Below are 22,089 nucleotides of genomic sequence, written 5' to 3'. Positions count from 1 at the left end.
AAAAGTGAGAGATTTTCAGCACGATATGGGTTTTACTTTTTTGAGAACTAGGCAAGGAGAGCTGGTTAAGGATATGGCCCAGATGACTGAGATTGCTACAGAGCTTTATAAAAATCTTTTTAAAGTAAGGGAAACTGACCTCGTCACAGGGGACCTTTTTAACAGCATTTGCAGGCGACCCTCCCGGATGATTCCCACGCTCGCTTAGAGGCATCCATCACTCTGTGGGAACTGTCTGAGGCGCTCTCCAGAATGAATCAGAGGAAAGTCTCAGGTTTGGACTGAGAAATTTTATTCCACATTTTGGGATGTCCTGGGCCCTGTCTTCCTCGAGGTTGTGGAAGAAGTGTCGGCCCAAGGTAAGTTAACGGAGAGCATGAGGTCGGGGGTTTTGTCCTTGTGGCATAAGAAAGGTGATAAAGCTGATCTGAGCAACTGGAGGCCCCTGACTATGCTCTGTGTCGATGCAAAGTTAATAGCTAAAATCCTTATCGAGCGTCTGAGGAAGGTTATGGCCCTGAGACAGGGGTGTCCGTTGTCTCCCCTTCTCTATGTTTTGTATGTGGAGCCGCTGGCGGCAGCAATTCGGGCCCACCCAGGAATAGATGGGTTGCTCATTCCGGGAGGGGGGGATAGGACTGTTAAGTTGGCTCAGTATGCAGACGACACAGTCCTGTTTGCGTATTCCAACCACTCGCTTGCTCAAGCGCTGTACCTGACTCAGACGTTCAGTAGGGCCTCGGGTTCAGCATTCAACCTCGGAAAGACAGAGGTAAAGTACTTCGGATTCTGGGGGGTTAGAAAAGACACCTTTGGTGGTCTCTCGCTTTGTAGTGGCCCCCTCAGAGTGCTGGGTTTGGGTTTTCTTTCAGAAGGAGCGGCCCGGGTCAACTGGATGGAGCGTCTTGCGATAGCTAGGCGTAAGATGGGGCTGTGGAAGGCAAGGTCCCTGTGCTTCCTGGGTAATGTATTAATTTTGAAAGTTGGATGTGAAACGCTGGGGTGGGCTGAAGGAGGGGGGTGGAGCCCGGGATGGAACAACAGCACCTGAGTCCAATCAAGACCTCGATTTCTTCCCCTCGGTCGGACCAGTGAAGGAGAGAGAGCATAAGAAACTGATGCCGGAGACGACGCCGAGGCGTCAGAGAACACGAGCCTGCACGCATCCCCGAGCCCTCATCCTGAGCACCCCCTCCAGACACCAGTTCCCTGTGCTTCCTTTTCCCCCGTCCCTTTGTCCACTGACACACCTGTCCTTGAATAAAACCCCTTCTCTCAAGTACTCCACGTGATCATCTCGACCCTTTTTGTTACACTGACGTTTTCCTGACCTTACTCTACTTGGCTCACGTCTACCCCATGCCTCCCAATTTAAGAAAAGGCTTTGTCAAAGACATGTTTGGCTTGGTATGGGGTGAGAAGCATGAGTTTGTGAGGCAGGAGGTGATGTACCTAGGGAAGGGGAGGGGTGAAAGGGGGGTCCCTGATTTCCCTTTAAAATTTGATCGCGTTTTTTTTTTTTTTTTGTGCACCACTGCTTCCGTCTAGCAGCTCCCCTGGAACACCCACACCAGCATTTTGTTCACCTCTGGCTGTCTTTCCCATTGCGGCATTTGGTGAATTCGTGGTCTAATGTTGGACCAAAGGCCGAGTCTCTGCCAGACCACTATAAATAGATGGTGAAATGGAGTAAGATCATTCCGGCAGACACTGACGCAAGTACCCCCCTCAAGCACAAAGTGTTATATAATGCTTTGTTGGAGAGGAGGGGAACGCGAGTGATGTTGGGCCTTGGGGAAGACATTTGGGCCCAAATTCAGCCAAAGGGGCTCGACAATAGGCTACAAGATTTAAACTGGCAGTGCCTCCATGAAAGATTACCCATAATGGAGAAACTTTATAGGTACGGGTTGACCGGACGTCCCAACTGCTCGCGACCCCAGTGTTTAGGTGCGGAAACGATCATAACCGGATTGCGGTTATGCCGGGATAGTCTGGTCACTAGTCGAGCCCTTGTACGGGGAGTTAGACAGCAAGATGGTGTTGACTTTTGATGACATCATGAAGGGACTGTCCCCCAAGGTAAACAAAGCAGCCTCTGGTAGGATACGGTTGACTGTGAGTTTGACAAAGAGGGAATTGTAGAATTCACGCATTAACCTTGTCTGAAAGGGGTTGAAAACGGGAGCCTATGGTGTTTTTTTGAAAATTCAAGCTGAACTGAAGTTTAGGATAAAGCGGGATGTAATCGCCTGGGGCTACCACGAGGCAAAGGACAGATGGAAAGGCCTCATGGAAAAATGTGCTTGAAGCTCTGAAGATGGACATCTGCTTTATGGGACTGCATCTTTTTAAAACATATTGTACTTTTTTGTATCCTAGCCGTGGGGGTGTGGTGGCGCAGTGGGTTGGACCGCAGTCCTGCTCTCCGGTGGGTCTGGGGTTCGAGTCCCGCTTGGGGTGCCTTGCGACAGACTGGCGTCCTGTTCTGGGTGTGTCCCCTCCAGCCTTGCGCCCTGTGTTACCGGGTTCTGCTCTGGTTCCCCATGACCCCGTATGGGACAAGCGGTTCTGAAAACGTGTGTGTGTGTGTATCCTAGCCCCTTGTATATTTCCCTGTTATGTTTATTCTTTTAATTTGTATGGATTTTAGCTGTTGCCACGTCAGCACGACCGGCACAACGAGCTGCACCTGGGAGCCAATCAGGCCGGGGACATAAAAGGCAACGACAGAACCAAGTCTAACGTGGAACCTTGTTCGCCTCTGAGACACCTGCGCTCCTCGCTCACCCGCCTACCCACTTGGCTTCCCGGTTTACCGACTCCGTGCCCCCCTCCCTACCGACTTCGCTTCTTGGATCAACCCTCTGAACAACGTATGCCCCACAGTGACCTTTGCCTGTCTGCGACAACGTATTTTGGATTTCCCTAATAAACGCCTTGTTCGTCTGGCACTTGGGTCCGTCCTTGCTAAACCGAACACGGAACATGGCAGAAGGTTCCGCCACGAATACGGACCCAGCCGAACAGGAACGTTTCCAGCGAGCCCTCTCCGCCCAGGGAGCGTGATTAGGCGCGATTGAACACTCGCTCGCGGGACTCACTGAGGGTTTCCAGTCTTTGGTAAGCTCCCTGAAGGCACAGGGACTACTCGCCTCTGACGAGCAGCCGCGGCCACCTGAGCGCACAGCGCCTGTTCAACGCGACGCCCACTCTAATCCTCTTCCGCCGCATCAGAACCCACGACTGTTACCTCCGACACGCTATGACGGTAACCCCACCCGCTGCGCCGGGTTTGTCATGCAGTGTGAACTTCTGTTTGCCAGCTTGCCGCAGGTGTACGGTTCAGATCACATCCGTATCACTTATCTGATATCACTGCTCACGGACCGGGCACTGGATTGGGCGACGGCGGTGTGGGAGTCGTGTATGCACAGTACGTGTGATGATTTCAAGACATGGTTTCTTGCTGTTTTTGGATTGCTCCTGGCCGATGAACAGGCAAGCGATAAGCTTTTAGACATCAGACAAAGAGACCGCCCCGTGACGGATTACGCCATCGAATTCCGCACGTTAGCGGAACGCAGTGGCTGGGGCAGTCCTGCGTTACTAGCCTGTTTTAGGCGGGGGCTGAATATGCGCATCCGCAAGGAGTTGGCTTTCCAAGGAGAAAAGTGGACCTTGGACCGGTTTATCGAGACAGCCGTTGCACTAGACAATGCTGTGCGGGATCAGCACGCCCGGACCAGATAGCCCCCGGAGAGAGACAGCCCCAGCCGAGGGGATTCGGAGCCGATGCAGTTAGGACATGGCCGGCTTACCCCAGCGGAACGCCAGAGGAGGATACAGGGACAGCTCTGCCTGTACTGCGGGACCCCGGGTCATCTCCGACTTCAATGCCCTGTGCGACCAGGTCACCAGGTGAGTGGTACTCTCCACTGCAACAGTCTCACAGTACCCATTGTAATATCCTGGGGCACGGGGGAAGTGGTGGCTCAGGCTTTGGTTAACTCCGGAGCGGCAGGAAGTTTTATGGATGCCACATTCACTAAATTGCATAAGATCCCGCAAATGCAGTGCCAGACGCATCTGAGAATTAATGCCCTGGATGGACAGCCATTAGAAGGGGGATATATGGATTGTCAGACCGGACCATTGCAGGTCACCGTGGGGGTTTGTCACCAGGAGACTACCCAATTGTACCTAATAACCTCGCCAGATGTCCCTGTCATTCTTGGTTTTCCCTGGTTGTCTCGTCATGACCCAGTGTTTTTCTGGAGTTCTGGGGAATTGGTTTCCTGGGGATCCCAGTGTGAGAGAACCTGCCTGAAGTTGCCATGCAGTGCCACTCCCATCGAAGGGGCCAATAACCAGCAACAGACTCTCATCCCTCTGGAATATCTGAACCTGGCAGAGGTGTTCAGTACGACCCAGGCAGCTGAGCTACCGCCTCATCGACCTGGGGACTGTGCCATCGACCTCCTTCCAGGTACCACACCACCGCGTAGCCGAATCTATCCCTTGTCACGCCCTGAACTCCAGGCTCTACAGCAGTAGATTTCTGAAGCCCTCGCATCTGGTATAATACATCCTTCCACATCCGCCGGGGGTTTTTTTTTTTTTTTTTTTTTTTTATTTTTTAAAATCGCAAAAAAGGATGGGGGACTCCGTCCCTGTATAGACTACCAAGGCTTGAACAGCATCACAATAAGGTATCCGGACCCCATGCCCTTGATCACTGTGGCTTTAGAACAAGTCCGTCACGCCCAATGGTTCACTAAACTAGATCTGCGCAGTGCGTATAATCTCATACGGATAAGAAAAGGAGACGAGTGGAAGACACTCCAGTGTGGCAAGAGTAAAACTCACAGCCTCTCTCTCATGCCTTTTGGGACTGCAGACAGGTGTGGTGGGAGATCTGGCGTTTGGCGACTCGCCTGTGCAGGAAGATCGAGTCACAGATGGTTTTGATGTACGACAAATTCTTGAGGGGATAGGACCCTGGCGTTCAGAAGGCAGCAGCCGCCTGGATGCGGCTGGTGATCAGCACAGCCAAGCAAATGTTTTGGAACGCAAGAACCCAGCTGGTCTGACAGGGATAGATTTGGGCGTCCAGGGTGCGCATCATAAAATCCGGGCTGACCTAACGTTTAGGATGGAGAAAGATATCACTCAATGGGGTTACTTAGGTGGAGGGGCCTCTTTTGGCTGTAACCTCACAGGTTTGTGGCAGATTCTCCATCCTTGGATAAATAACATGTCCTTTTGCACTTACAAAATATGGCAACCCCTATTTTTGCTGAATGTAAGTGTTATGTGTAGGGTTTTTAATCCTTTATGGCACACTATTTCATTTGCACATTTTTAAGATTTATAGCACTTAGTGCACTTTTAAGTAGTAACTTGTAAATGACTACGTGTGGTGTGTTTATATTAATCAGTTTATTTTATGTTTAGGGGGTGCAGTGGCGCAGTGGGTTGGACCACAGTCCTGCTGTCCGGTGGGTCTGGGGTTCGAGTCCCGCTTGGGGTGCCTTGCGACGGACTGGCGTCCCGTCCTGGGTGTGTCCCCTCCCCCTCCGGCCTTCCGCCCTGTGTTGCCGGGTAGGCTCCGGTTCCCCGTGACCCCATATGGGACAAGCGGTTCTGAAGATGTGTGTGTGTGTGTGTGTGTGTGTGTGTGTGTGTGTGTGTGTGTGTATATTTTATGTTTAGTGTACTGTAGATGTGGGGGTGCGGTGGGTTGGACCAGGTCCTGCTCTCCAGTGGGTCTGGGGGTCAAGTCCTGCTTGGGGTGTCTTGCGGCAGACTGGCATCCTGTCCTGGGTGTGTCCACTCCCCCTCCAGCCTTACGCCCTGAGTTGCCAGGTAGGCTCCGGTTCCCCGCCACCCCATATGGGACAAGCGGTTCAGAAACTGCATGTACGTGTGTGGGTACTGTAGATTAGTTTGTTGTGTGGATGTTTAAATTTTGCATATGTAAATATGATTCACCTGTTCTACTGAAATGTTGATGGGGAGACATGGTATGAAAAGGCAAACACCCAAGAATGGTAGGTAAGGTGTATGGGAACACGACAGGGGACTGCCCCTCTTGAGTGGTGAATGTTACTGGGTAAGTTCCTTTTAATTATTTATGTTTTTAGTGTTTTAAAGGTTCTGTCATGCAGTCTTTATATTAGTGGGTTTTATTGTTTTTAGATTTTCTTATTGCATGTCAGTCTTTAGGATTCATTTAAGATTTTAATAATCAGAAGTGATGACTGGAGAAATTACCACCTGTTGAGTTGGACAGTGTATGGAACCAGACACCTTTGGTGGGCTGGTGATCTATTCTGATCTGTGAATAAATTAAAACATTCACAACAATACATTACATACAGACCGTTTGCCTGTTTGGAGGGCTGCAAAATCTTTATATTAAAATTCCTTTTGTTCTAAAAGTATGTAACTTGAGAAAACGAGACTGTGTTAAAGTAAAAGTCCCCCTTTGATTACAACAAATTAAGTTTGCATTGACAAAGGCATTCAAGGAAGGTAAGTTTTAAACATAAATTGGGGTTACTTACAAACTCTAGTTTAAACAAACACACCTTTGAAGAAACCATTATGGCGCACAGCGCTCTGGATTTTGGATGGGGCGAGAAGGACGCACAGATAGCGTTCAGAATTAACGTTCTATTAGAACACCGACACACAGGACATGATGCTGTCAGTCCGAGGACCCCATTTCCTTAAAGACCCGCACCTCAAACTAGCCTTTCCAGCCTAGTTGGCAACCCCAGGCTTCTTTTTTTTTTTTTTTTCCTCTCCCCCTCTTTCCCACTAGCAAACACCTTTACCTCATTATTTTCTCCGTAAGTCGCTCTAGTGGTTGGACACCTAAATCATATTTCACCCAGAATGCAACTATTTACAATCATTTTTCCCCACTTAAACACAGATTCACACGGGTCGTTACATTTTTAAACTGAATAGCTACTTACAAAAAAGTGACAGACTCAATCTAAGCACGTCCCAACATTTGTGGTAATTTTTTTTTTTTTTTTTAAAATAGCTAGCAGTTGCAGTAACTTCAGCTAACATATCTGCTATTGTTTCTCATGATGATAAAACGACGCGTACGTCCTCAACTTTAACAAACTTGCACTAAGGGGACGGTAGTGAAATTTAGGTAAAGAACACTGATTTTACCCACCTGACCACTGTATCCTCTTGCGCTGGACTTTGCTGGAGTAACACTACCGAAATTCAATTTTACCGCTCCTACTCCTACACGCAGGAGGTTTGTACCGTGCGGGCGGTTCGCAGCTGTTCAGCCTAATAGCGCCGCACATGTGCGTCATAGAACTTTGATTGAGCGGCGAAAAAAAGTCACCTGTCAGTTTTTGCCTGGAATCAGTCTGAAATGATTTTGTCACATTTCGTATAATAAATAGTTGTCTTATATTCTTTCATGTAAAAAGATGATTTAATTTTTAATAAGTGATATAATAATTCCTATGTATAGTCATAAACTCTTTTGAACTAAAATACTGAACATGTGCATCCAGAAATAATATAAATAAATGTTTTCCTCCTTACTCATTGTTAATTTAATTAAATGTCATTTTTAGAATATGGGTAGAGTTTTATCATTACATCCTGATAGGTTCACATGAGGGTGAAACATGTCCCTGTAGTCTGCAGAATTTCTCTTGTGTATGGCATAGCCATCCTGCGGGTCTATGTGTCTGAACACTTCACTAGTGGAATGGTAGTGATGGGCAGTGGGTGGCATTACCACCTCATATAGCACCTGGGGTGCTTGGGTATAGGTTTGAATCTGTCTTCAGTCTGCATGGAGTTTTTTTCTCCACATCTGTATGCATGTCCTCTCACGCTGCAAAGACAGTTCCGTCAGATTGGCAATGCTAAATTTACATATTTAGACGATGCTTTATTGCTAAGCAGCTTACATTGTTGAGCTTAGAATGATTTACCCATTTATACAGCTGGGTAATTTTTACTATAGTAGTAAGTATATTACAGTAAGTATATTTTGGTCCAAAGGCAGCAACTCTAACCACTACACTACCAGCTGTCCCTACATTGGCCATCCTGTGTAAACTGATCAGTGTGTGCATGTGGCTAACTGCGATGGACTGTTGTCCCATCCACGATGTACCCCTCCTAGCCTTACACACAGCCATTCAGGGATAGGTTCTCGACTGAATGACTTGCTGCCAGGACAGGATGCCAGTAAGTCCCGACTGATCAAGTAGATGAGGAAATTATGCACATCACATGATCTGTTCTTCTTTGAGTAGAGAGTTAGAAACTGTTGGTGGATCACTGGAGTCTTCAATGTCTTGTCCCCCCCAGACCAGAACGATGGGTTCTGTACCTGTTTAGTGTGAGACTCATACGCACAGAGCTGGAAGGCACTCACACAGACTGAGAAGGCACGCATAAATGATGGGACTAGACTGGACCTTCAATAAACATAGAGTGCTTGGGAACAGTATGGGATCATGGATGTGCTTTAGTGTGTGTTGCCCATTCAGGCATCCTGGCCTGTGAACACTAACTCCCAAAGGGTTTTAATTAGGAGAGGTCTTTGTCCTTCTAGCACTCTGTGAACAGCACATCAGTCCATCTCACACACACACACAGAACAGGTAATATAGCCATCAATATATCTGATGGCCCGGTGAGAGGAAACCCATGCACAGACAAGGAAATAGATGAATATGCACATTCTGCACAAGTGGGAACTGCACATCTGTGCAGTCGCATAGCCCAGAGGCTGTGAGCCATTCACCCTACCTGCTGCACTATCATGTTTTCCAGGGAAAGCCCAGCTCCCTTTTCAGTTTAGCCACTGGATGGCAGTAAAATGACCCAAAGTTTTACAGATTTCCCCCAAAATACGGTATTATTTAAAAAAGAAATCTTGAATCTGTACATCAACCAGCATCACAGGTTCCAGCGAGACTAGGACTGATAACTACTTGTCTAGTTCCATTTACAAAGAGATCTGTCAGTTCACCATGGCTTATGTTCACAAATTAATGCAGAAACTGGAGATTTTAGTTATATTTTCAACACTTATTTTGATTTAAAATACTTACACCAATGACAAATTTACATATATTCTATTTTTAGAAATTTACACAAACATGCAAGAGACACACAGCAAAAGCAATATGATACTATCAAGCCTCTACACAAAGCAGGTTTACTGAATGCTGCTGAGTTGCCCCATTACCAATGACATAAAGTCATATGCAGGGATAATGGAAAATGCTCCATATTTTGAAATCACTGCCACCAGTGCTCTTATTCTTGGTGTGAAGCTTGTAGTTTTTCCAGTTCCGAATGGTATTGCAGAGTAATGTCAGAAGTTTTGGATTTGTTTGTTTGCAATTTACAGGTCAGAATACTGCAATCAAATTTACTTTTAAACCCTTCAAAATGAAAACTGCAAAACATCCACAACTGAATTGTGCAAGCCTAAGTGTTTAATTTAAGCCCAGTGATATTCTCTTTTGAAAAAGTGTCAAAATGATGGCAATTTATACGAATTAGGAAGATGTTCATACATCCATGTATTAGTCATGGTGTGATAATACAGAATCAGTTAAAGGGAAGAGCTGACACAAAACAGGACACAACATGAACATGATGCCAGCTTGTAGTAAGTCACAAAGATGAATTAAACAGCTAATTTTTATTTACAAAAGAATAAAACATTGACAATCTCAAAAGAAGAAATACAAATATTGCTCTGAAGGTTTCATGAAGGGTCATTTGTATGTCTTTATAGAGAACCAGGTTGGGTCTCAGACCTTCAACCAGTTTGTCATCGGCAAAAGCAAAGCTTTTATATTGTGTACCAAGTTTTCTATGTCTTTCAGGGAAAAATCTGGAACAAAAAAGTGAGTACATTAAACAGCACTAAGAGTTTTAGATAAGCTTGAAAGCAAAGTCCGTGCTATATTCCTCGACGAAACCTGCAACAGAGAGATATGCACCAGTCACCTGTGGAATGGGTTTCACAACAGAACTGAGCCAAAGTAGGATTTTCAATTAAATTCAATTCAATTCATCTTTATAAAGTGCTCTTCTCACATGGTGACATGGAGCCCTGACCAAAGGATCAGAGACATCATACAAATAATAGTTTGACTATTCATAAAATTTCTACAATAACTACATAAATTATTAAAGTTATAAGTAAGCCAAATGGCCACAGAGGAAAGGAACAAAAAAAAAAAAAAAAAAAACTTCCAGCCGAAAGGCAAGGGAGTTGAAATGCTTCTGGGGATCCAAGTGCCAGTGGCTGCCCAGCCCCTCCTGAGCAATTCTAGATTTAAAAAAAGACTTTTACGTCAACTTAAACAGCTACTTCTAACATCGTTACTAGACGCTAATAAGCTGATGTCTCAGTTCATATAGGCAGGTGTCATCCACTATGACATGCAGCCTTCAGCTTCTGTCAAGTATTTCAGTGAACAGTACTTAAAAAAAAAATATATATATATATATATATATATATATATATATATATATATATATATATATATATATATATATACATACACACACACACACACACACACACACACACACACACACAAAATATTTAAAGAGGGGGCATGGTGGCGTGGTGGGTTGGACCGGGTCCTACTCTCCGGTGGTTCTGGGGTTCAAGTCTCACTTGCGGTGCCTTGTGACGGACTGGTGCCCTGTCCTGGGTGTGTTCCCTCCCCCTCCGGCCTTACGCCCTGTGTTACCGGGTAGGCTCCGGTTCCCCGTGACCCCGTATGGGACAAGCGGTTCTGAAAGTAAGTGTGTGTGTGTGTGTGTGTGTGTGTGAGGGGGCGCGGTGGGTTGGACCGGGTCCTGCTCTCTGGTGGGTCTGGGGTTCGAATCCTGCTTGGGGTGCCTTGCGACAGACTGGCGTCCCGTCCTGGGTGTGTCCCCTCCCCCTCCGGCCTTACGCCCTGTGTTGCCGGGTAGGCTCCGGTCCCCCGCGACCCCGTATGGGACAAGCGGTTCCGAAAATGTGTGTGTGTGTGTATTTATATATATAGGATTCATATTGAAAGGTTCATAGTGGTTACTGTCAGCCCAGAAAAAAGCAACTCACCTCAGTTTGCACTTGTTAAAGAAAATACCTGGTCTCCTCTCAGCGTTCTCCTTCCTCCAGGGACGGGCCTCATCTGCAAGCACACACACAAAGCACAGGTAAACAGAGCACCTGCACACCACAAAATCCCTCTATCACTTCCATTAGCTATAAACTCCTTTTCCATGACATTAAATTTCAGGATTATCTGTTTCAGGCAACAGAAATAATTGTAGCCATAATGCTTATAATAATCTGAGTTACACACAAAAACCAGGGTTGCTTAAACACTGGGTGGACACAGCCACCCACTCCCTCTGTTAGATTTGCTGGTGGAAATCCTCTTGAAAGCACTGATTTTGGAAAAGTAATCATAATAATTCATCCACCACAAGAACATGCTTACCCTTACCCTTAAACCTCCAAAAATGGACAGGTCCAAGTTGCCACTCAAATCCACACTTCTACAGAGGTACATTACCATAGACACATACAGTATAGGGCTGCCAAGGTGGGAAGTCAGTGAATGATAAAGACGACCGTCTAGGATAAACAGTAAAATTCCCACTTTGTCTATGCTTGCAGTATTGTTCAAGCTGAGCATCATAGGACATTTTGTTAATAATTTAGCGTTTAAATCTGAACAAAGTTCTCCTACGGGTTGACAAGAAGACTATAATAATGGTAGATGCAAAACTACTTTATGCCCCTACAAATATGAGATGCTTGATCCTAGGACACCCACCGGTTTGTGAACTCCTGCGACCCATAAGTCCCACAAAGACATCATGCATATCCCCTGCAAAAGTATAAATGTGCAGAATTCATTTACACACCTCCTACTAAAATATTGCACATATTTTTGTTATAAATTACAAATGAAATATAGCTACTCGGCTTACTTTTAAATGAAGACGGTGAGTTATTTGCGCCTGGAAAAGAAGATGAGAAATGAAACAGTAATTAATTTGTTCCTTAGATTTTGCGTTTGTCTAAAGTACACTTTGCCTTATTGATGCACCTGGGAGTTTTGACCGGTAAATATTTTGCTGAAGAGTATCTTGAACCTGCATCCTTCAGCTTCTACATACACAATCCCAATGTTGCATAACAATAACAGCACTCCCTAAAATGTAATATTAATAAAGTGGTATTAAGGGTGCAGTAAGTTCGGAGGAGTCAGACTCATGGCGACAACTATGGGTTTTCATGGTATGAAGTCATTAGTGTATAAAATCAGTTTGCAGTTGCTTTCTTCCTCACATGGCTGATGAAGACTGGGAGAACAAGGCAAACCTGGATTCGAACCAATGCCCGAACACGCACCTCAAGGAACTGTGGCACCAGCGCTTTCCCCGCCCCCTGCCGGATCCCAAATGTTTCAATATGAAAACTGTATAATACAATTTTACTGGTGACAAAACGAGTTTGTGTGCGACGAGGAGGACTGCAGCATGCAGTGTGCAGAGGTGTCGCTGTCCCCGCGAAGGAACTAATTCCCTGTCATATCCTATCCTATCGTATCAGAACGCTGCTGCCCGAGTTGTGTTTCACTTGCCGAAGTGTTCCCATGTATTTCTTCTACTCGTTTCAATTCATTGGCTTCCTATAGCTGCCTGGATCAAATTTAAGACCCTGGTTATTGCCTTCAAATGCATCAACAGAACTGCTCCCAGCTATTTACAAGACTTCATCATCCACTACACCCCAGCCAGACTGCTACGCTCTTCCGCATCTGCCCGCTTGGTGGTCCTGCGCACGAAAGGTAAAGCGCGGAGGTTCTCGGTTCTGGCTCCGCTGTGGTGGAACGACCTCCTCCTCTCATTCAGAACTGCTGATTCTCTGTCCACACTTAAAAAGGGTCTGAAAACTCACCTCTTCCAGACTCACTTCGTCCATCATCTCCTAAATTCATGTAATGTGTGAATGTTCATGCATTGTAACTTTCAGATCATGCCTGGATCAATCCCTTACGCAGCTACTCCTGTAATGTAATGTAAATGTTTATATATATCTCAAAAAAGAATTATTACTAGGAAGGTGATTTGCAATCGTCAATATTCGGATAAAGTTTTATGCAGCTAACTGTGTGTGATGAACATTGGTTTATAATGGTGGAAAGAGACAAACTAACTGCACTTAAGAATCACTCATCGGCAACTATGTCTCTCTTTCTCCTGATGTTGTAATGAACACATTGTATTTTCTCCGAGACGTACGTTGCTTTGGAGAAAATTTGGATAAATTGGGTCCCTACGAACCCCAAGCACAAAACACACTCTCTCACCAGCGCTTCTTCTCCCCATGAGCCCCACGAAGCTGTCGTAGTCGATGTCGCTGTACCGCTTCACACGGTCGCCGGGAACGTCCGCAAAAGTCGCACTTTTCTGCAAACGACGTAAAAGCCGTTTAAAATACGCGAGTATTTCAACCGCAGCAGGCAGCTGTGCAGCCCCATCGCTACTTACTACGCAGACAGCAAATTCCTGCTCACCTCCAGCTCTGATCTGTAGTTCTCCTGCTCGTCGCAGCTGGACCGACACGATCGGAGGGTCATCATGAGGGAGAGAAGGGCCAAGAGCAGTGCGCTCCTCATGGTCTCCTCGAGCCGTCCTGCGCGCGCCGGCATCCATCCAGATCAGAGCCGCGTATCAGGGGGCAACAGATAGGGGTTGGGGAGGGGGGGTGATCAGAAAAGTGCGTTTTGTAGCGGGAGGGCACGATGTAGCTGAGAAAATACTAGATGTGAGAAAATTCGTACACTTCCCTGTTCCCTGAGCCTGTGTGTGAAAAACCTAATAATGAAATGAAAAACTCGCTCTCTCTCATATTATATATTATATAATATATAGATGTGGATCAAGTTCAAGTTCCTAACCTGCGAGGTAACTGAAAACGTTGTTATCAATAAATGAATAATAAAACAGATTGTACGAACGAATGGGGCAAAAACAAAAAAAAAAAAAAACAAAATCAGAGGATTTGTTTCTAATGCTGTGTATTCGTCCAGTATCTCCATCACCTCCATAAGATTTTAAATACGCTTAAAGTAAAAAAAAAAAAAAAAAAAAAAAAGAATTAAAAAGATTTTCGCTTAAAAATAAATTTCTTGAGATTTCTGAAAGAGTATTTTTTGTTTCACACCTGCTGTGAAACCAAAGAGTTTTACTGTCGATGCCTTCCAGAATGTACATAGTTTTAGGAAATTAATAACTATCATTAAAATGACAGGTGTCATGATTTATCCAAAAAGACTCAGCTGTTGAATTAAGTTAATTCAACACAAGACGCAACTCAGCTGAGTATAAAGCAGAAGTTTACGTGCGGTAACGGACAATTACCGCAATAACACAGTAACTAAGGGCGTTACCTGTGGTGAAGACGCTGCAAGAGCGCGGATGCGGAGCTCGACGGGACTCTGGTGTCTCCTTCCCCGATCGCTGGATGAAGAGCTCTAGTCTTCTCGGGTCTTGAAGAACATTGAGCTGCGCTCGGAAGCGTCCACGACTCGTCGCTAAATTATGGCGGGAAATCCGCGCAGCTCCAATCAGATGCAGCACGTGGGGCGTGGTTTCAAATGTTAATCGATTTTTGTTTTCCTTAGAAATACATTACTTTGTAACGAGATGTTGCTGACGACATTGTGACACCTAGGAGGAAATGCGTCTTTGTTATCACAAACAAATATAAGGAGTTATTTATAAAGTAATGTAGTGTCCCAAAGTCCTCACGGTCAGCAACGGGAACTGTGTGTCTTACCAATGGGCAAAAAAAACTATTTATGATTTATGCCATAAATTATGGTGGTCATAACTAGCCAGTCACTGTAAATGTTTATTAATTAAGCTGACACTTTTCTCCAAAGGACTTCCAATGAACCCTGTATAGTGTTGTCAGCCCACACCTTATTCTTGCACTGAGCCACTCATCCATGCCCGTGAAACACTTTCTCTCTCTCTCACACACACAGAGTATGGTGAATTTACAGTCACCAGTCTACCTGAAAAAGCATGTCGTTGGACTGTTGGAGGAAACCAGAGCACTCAAAGGACACCCACGCAGGCACGGGGAGAACATGTAAGCTCCACACAGACCAAGTGGGGATTGAACCTATGCCCTCTTGCACCAACCAGGCATACCTTATACTAACACTCATTGATAAAGACACTAAACATGATCTTGACTTGAAAGTAATGAAGGGCCACATTTATTACATTTATCCTTTTTCTAGCAGGTGAATGTTCTGATCAAGAGATGTGTGTGTAGCAGACAAATGTGTAATCTAGTTTCCCGCATATGTGCATATTTGATGTAATTATGGTGAGACAGACTGCTCATTAGAGAACTTGCCTTGCAGTCCTCTAGAAGGAATTACCCCAAACCAGAAACTGGAAACAATAACTATTCGGTAATCTCTGCTACTTCTGGTATTAAATGTATTCTTCTTACTTGTCTCCCCAATGTCAAGCAAGTCTAACCTAGCCCCCCCACCCCACACACACACACACTATCTGTGTTTGTGTATAGTGAGTGACATTGATAATATTTTTGGTCCCCCCCAAATGCAACAAGTTTGTAGATCTGAAAAGCATCTTGAACCATTCTGAATAAAAGACAGTTGAGAAAAACATAAGGTAAAATATAAGAAGCACTGGGACTATTGTTCCAAGTAAACTACTTTCCTTAAGATGAAATGTACAGTAAAGTCAGTCCTGAAGTTTTAAGTAAAGGGTGTCGCTGAGTAAAATGGAATATCAGTAACTAGTGGCCCAGGAGGTGGTGTGGTGTTTCGGGCTCTTTTTTTTGTAAGCTGACATTTCCTGGTCTCCAATCCTTCTGTAGAACCCTTGACCACAACACTTACCATGAATGAATAAAGTAAGAATACTCTGCTGTATAAATTATTCAGTTGCTGCAGCTTTGTCTGTCTAATACATAAAGTCTCCTTGGATAAAGGAGTCTTCTGCGTTAAGACTAATAATAACCTGGTAAGCTCACCAGGCTTTCGGGAGGGTGGTCTTAGAGTCCCTCTGTGAGAAGTCTTCTCTGAGATCTTCATCTTGTCTTCACAACGTCTTCCATCAATGGCTTTTAAATGCAGACCAACTTCATAGTTAGGCCATAGGAGTCTTTTTTCTACTCGTAGTTACAAAAGGTTGTTTCATTATTCATTTAAAACTCATTAGGGCAATGACTCCCTACAGCAGAACACAGCAATAAAGGCTTCAATCTAATCTGGTCACAAATGTCCAATTATTGTTGTTATTGAACTCAAGTTCATCTACTGTCAATATTAAAGCATGTTGGCTACTTCACTCCACATGCAAAGGTCCTTGTGTGATATGGAGATGTTGCAGACCCCTGTTTAAGCACGCTTAGAATCAGGATTACATTACATTGTATGAAGAGTAACGTGAATTAAGTCATAGAATGTAGCACGAAGCAATATCCATCATCAACATTTAAACTGGAAAACCACTTTAAAAGTTTACTGTTCTCTTTTAAAGTAAAAACTATGTACTAATGTACAGCGACAAAAGTGTGTGACACAGTTGCAATTTTGCAATGCAATACTGAATATTGCATTTCTGCTAAATTTTGTCTTTGGTGAAATCCACAATCTGTACAAAATAATGCAAATTAGCAGTCATGTCTTCAGTTATCATAGACATAAAGTAATATTCTTGACTCAGAGTTCCATAATGTTAATTTTTAAAAATATTATCATGCTAACTTTGAACTCCAGTTCCCAGTCTGTCTGCAAAGGCAATACAGGAATTCCCTCAGAGGGTTCAGAGAACACATTTTACAAAAGGTTAACAAGTATTAATTACAGTGTTTTATTAATGATCTCATGTGATGATCCATATTTGCCTTTACCTGTGTTTAGCAGACTACCCGTTGAACTATGGAGGGGATTGGACGACTTACAGATCTAACAGTTGCGGGGGTGGGTGGGTAATTAATTGCTTTTCTGCATCATTTATGAAAAGTCTTTTTATTCGTCATGGGGTCACATCCTGGAGCCTGCCAGTGAAGGCTCCTGGGATGCGTTCCACATGGTCTGCATTTGCAAAGACAACCTGTACTGCTAGCAGCACAGATGCACACAGAGAGGATGAGGGAGCATCTCTGCTGTGGGGCTTCTAGGTACATCACTCCTGCTCAGTAAACAAACACACACACACTTTCCTTAGTGTACTGTTAACTTCCTATGATAGGCCACTCACTAACTAAGGCCACTTCTGGAATAATAAAAATTTCGAAAACAGGGCTTAGAAAATTTTACAAAAACACTAAGACGAAAGCAGAGGACCACATCAAGTCTCCATTATATGCACAATATGTCACTACATTCATAAACACAATGTATAAGAGCTGGCACAATAATATTAGATTCATACTAAATTAAACTGATGAGATATGACTAATTTAATAAACTAAGCTGGATCGGCTAAAAGGGATTTTGAGCTTAAGAAGAGGCTCCTTCCCTTTTAGTGGTGGGACAACAATTCTCTGAAAGGATGCTGTATTAGATTTTATTATATATGCTTGGCACTAAAATCTTCAGATATAGGACTGCTAAGGTGTGCAGCAGTCTAGCAGGGACTGTTAAGGACTTCCATTCAGCCAGCACATTCAGATATATACTTAAGGCCCATTTATTTTCATTACCATATCCTGAGCAAAGCTGTTGGTGTTGGTCCTGGTGCTGTAGTCAGTCCAGATGTTTATGGACCTTTTTCCACACGTGGAATCCACTCATAAGAGATGCAAAATTGAAATTGCACTGGCTCTCAAACACCCTCTCTTCCTCACAACTGCTGAATTCCTCACAGCTTTCAAGGAGGGCCACAAAACCTATCACTCTGAACCTTTTCTCTCCAAACCAGACTGCTACAGGAAATTAACACCATCTCCTGTAATAATCTGCATATTTGCTATTTGGCTTCTATAAGCAGCTACTTCAGTAATGTATACCACCGAATGGTGGTACCAAAGAAATGAGCGTTGCTTTCTTAATTATGTGTCTGCATCAAAAGCTCTTTATCTGTTACAGATTGTAGTTTTATGTATTCTGAGTTGTACAACATTTTGGAAAAAAGTGTCTGAGAAATTAATAATGTAAATATTCCCGCATTTCTCTGCTTTCCATGTTTCAGTCCCTATTCTCTCACTATCCTTAAGTTTCCCTTGATTTTTCTGTACATTTGCTGCTTATATAAAACTTGTGAAGTTTGGTCTTTTTATGAAAGCAGTTCGCTTCAGGCACAAGATTTTGTTTCCTTGGCCCTGTGTCTGTCCTCCATTATTTACCGCCTTTGCAACAGACCTTTTTAAATATGATGAATTTTCCATAGGCTTACTGCCTTAAAGATCTGTGTTTCCAGTTTTGCAGCTTCAGCTCTACAAGTATTCTACATACAACTTCAGTAATCATGTCTGGCATTTTCCACCTTTATAAACTGAGCTGTCATTAGTTAGTGTACCCTCTTTTTCTAGTCATTGTAACAAGGAATAAAAATGGCATTCTTCAATTTCACTTCCTTTTCTTCCTTCTCCCTTTTCTCATTTACTGTAGCACCACATACCTCTTCCAAGTCTCTACTTTTAAATTGACATAATATTAAACCAGAAATACTTCAAAATACTTTCTGTAACACTTCAGGTCAATAGGTTTAAGATTTTCTAATGTCAGCAGCAACATTTAAAAAACTAACCTAAGAAAAAAACCTTCAAGTAATAAATTCACAGAAAGATGCTACATATCAGATTCAGTATTTGGCAATTATTCCAGTCTTTCTATTCTTTAGAGGGCATGCTAGCAATCAAAAACAAGAATTAATTCTGAAAGTAATTGTCCTTCATGACAGTGTGGAAAGAATCAGGCTGAAAGAATCTGATTTTACTGATTGCACTGGAACATTAAATTAACTAAATGCAAATGAGCGATGCAAATATTAGTTAATTCAGGCTGTCCCACTGATTTTTTCCTTTTCTGCATGCCCAGATCAATTAGCAGTTCACTGATTTAAAAAAAAGTTCAGATGATTTTCTGATATTGATTATCACCAAATGTTAATAAATAAATATACACATTTTACAAATTCTGACTTTTTCATTTTCAGAAACAATCCACAGGTAGTTAATGAGAAATGAAGACACCCAAAACTACACATATGTTCCTCTTCTTGTCTAAAAGAGTATGCTGTTCACACTTTGAAACTTTGAAAAGGCAAAACTGAAACATAACACAAAGGATAGCCTTAACATCACTCCTAAGTATGTTAAAAAATACCTGACAGATGATATCACAGAGTTGTTTAACTTATTCTTCAAGGAAGAAGACACCCCTAGAGGCCATAAATGACTGGATTTTCAGAGTGAGAGGTGTGTTGATGAGGAAGCTGCATCTATTGCTAATTTACCCCATAATGAGCTGTTACCAAGAGTAACTGTCAGTCAGATCTAAGAAATTATGTAACATAATGATTCTACAAAAACAAATGGCATTATATTTACAGTATCTAATTCACATCCCTTTTTTATCTATACACACACACACACACTCTGAAACCATTTGTCCCAAGCAGGGTTACAGCAACCTGGAACATAAGCCAGAAACACAGGGTGCAAGGCTGGAGGGGTAGAGGACACCCAGGACAGGACACCAGTCCATCACAAGGCACCCCAAGCAGGACTTGAACCCCCGACCTGCCAGAGAGCAGGCACAGGCCAAATCTGCCACACCACCGCACCGCCAACACTTTTTTTCATCTATCCATCCATTTATCCATCAATCCATTATCAATATCTATTTCTTCAATGATGGGTTTTGTGGTTCAGAGCCTTGAAAGCACAGGGTGTGATTCAGCACTGGATGAGATGTGAGTCCGTTGTAGATATATGGAGTTTTAGTCCGTTTAGAATATGCACTTGCTACTGTTTCCTAAGTATTGAATATGTAGCTATATGTCTTTTTCTGATTCTTTGATGTAGTTAAGGTTGTACCTCTATAGGTCTTTACAGTTCACCATTGTGGGGAGCGTTCTGTTGTATAGTTATTTAATTTAAAAAAGTTAATACTAGAAATTGGACTAGAACTGTGACTGAAGGATTCAAGGTTTGAATATTTGACTGAGGACAAAGCAAGCATTCATTTCCACAGCAAAACTCTTGGAGGCAAAATTTTATGTGCTGTAAATAATGTGCAGTAAGTCATAACAATGTTACATTGTCCTCTGGGACAAAAAGGCATTTCCATGGTATTGAATAAGTGATGAAAATGTAGATACTGATGAATGGTGAAACCAATAATTTAATTTTGAAAGATTTTTTCAAAGGAAATTGTCACAAAAGTATAAAGGAATTAAAGAGCAGGAGCTGTTGTTGAATGCCTCTTTCTTAGTTTACCAATGCTTTATCAGTCTCTCAGAATAACTCATATGCTGAATAGGGAGCGGCCTTGATTTATGGTACATAGCAGAGGGGATAGGAATATAGAATATATTTCTGCCGAAGATGACATTTACAGCTGTATGTGTATTACATTAACAGGTCGAGAGGTGACATCATGGATGTGGGATGCCATTGTACTTCTCCCCCCACTGATGATGGACCACAGGAACAGAAGTCGAAGCGAGGAAAACTCAATTTGCTTGTGTTTTTTCCATCAGCGAAGACCTACAGAAGTTCAAGGACCCGCACAGTGCGGGCTTCACAATAGGAAAGGCAAGCCTTCAGGATGGAGTGACCCCCTGTTCCCTTCCTCTGTTCCCTCTGATGTGTCATTCACCAGAGTTGGCTTTTAAGACACAAGAAGGGAGGGAGGGCAATGAAGAGTCTCGGGGTGCATAAGGTAGCGAATAGCCAGAACCTGGAATATGGGTCGAGATAAGTAGTGAAAATGAGGAAGGTGAGCCGAAATGAGATAAGCAATGTTCATGGTAAAGGCCACTGGAACACTGTGCTCTTCAGAGGAACATGTTCTAGTCAGCTCAGAAATAGAGAAGTGCATACAATTATGCATTCTATTCCAGGCAATATGCAATCAGTAGTCTAGTGATTAAGCAAGACAAATTAGTTGCTGCTCCGGGCATTCATTTACATTGAGATGGATTTACTGCAGGAGCTTCAACCTGAAGTACAAGTGTGATGGAGGTGTCAGATCCCAAGATTGCCTTGGTTAAGCGATTGAGTGATTGTGAATCTTCTACGCAATAGCTGATGTGTTGAACGGTCCCGCTGGGGAAAGGGCTGAGTCTGTCCACTAGTTACCAAGGAGCTGATGGAGATAGGGGGGATGGAGGGAAGCTTTCCTTTTGTGTCCAGTATGGCCTTGAGGCCCACCGAGGAGGGGGTTGTATGGAGAGGAGTATGTGAAGAGAAGTGACAAGACTGTCTACCAGCTGACTGAAAGACACCCACACTTCCTGTAGTACTGGTCTCCCCAGGTCTGTCTGCCCCAACGGGGACACATCACAGCCAAAAATAAAGCACAGAAGAACAAGTCCAGTCTTCCCAGTGATGTGAAACCTCCGATGTTCAAGTCTGTAATTGAATTAATTGGTATAAAGGTTAATGGGCATCAACCCTTCACCTTATACACCAAGTTTCGAAGGCTGCTAACAACTACAGGGAAGAATGTCATTTTTATGTGAAGTTTGACACAGAAATGGACACAGAGTCCCTCAAAGTATCTTTTCACTCATATGATGGTCTCTCCAGATGTAAAAAAAATCTACAGTGGTGAAAAAGCCATCCAGATCTTGTCTCGGTGCTTCAGAGATTCATTGGAAGATCCAAATGGTACTTCAGCTGGCAATCTGTATTTACTGCTTGTCTCACAAGGACAAGAAATAACAGGCTGTGATGACAGGGGGCCCTTCTATTGTTTTCTTGCTGTCTTTTTGTTTGAGAAGTGGAAATCAGTGTGTCTCTTTATTTGGCTTCCTTCAGGCAACACTTGATCCTTA

The 22,089-nt window shown here is 43.6% G+C and overlaps 1 protein-coding gene across 1 annotated transcript; it reads right to left on the bottom strand.

Annotated features, from left to right (window-relative positions):
- Positions 1–9,708: 9,708 nt before the first annotated feature.
- Positions 9,709–14,736, bottom strand: tac3a (tachykinin precursor 3a). The gene is made up of 7 exons (XM_018760376.2): positions 14,484–14,736; positions 13,608–13,726; positions 13,401–13,500; positions 12,016–12,045; positions 11,859–11,912; positions 11,135–11,207; positions 9,709–9,995 (listed from the first exon to the last, which is right to left on the bottom strand). Exons 2-7 carry the CDS (start codon positions 13,707–13,709, stop codon positions 9,977–9,979), a joined length of 378 nt encoding a protein of 125 aa, XP_018615892.1. The 5' UTR covers positions 13,710–13,726; positions 14,484–14,736; the 3' UTR covers positions 9,709–9,976.
- Between the last annotated feature and the right edge of the window lie 7,353 nt (positions 14,737–22,089).

Source organism: Scleropages formosus, chromosome 19, assembly GCF_900964775.1.
Source record: "Scleropages formosus chromosome 19, fSclFor1.1, whole genome shotgun sequence".
Classification (NCBI taxonomy): domain Eukaryota; kingdom Metazoa; phylum Chordata; class Actinopteri; order Osteoglossiformes; family Osteoglossidae; genus Scleropages; species Scleropages formosus.
Note: the sequence above shows the minus strand (reverse complement) of the source record. Positions and strands in the feature narration are given on the sequence as shown.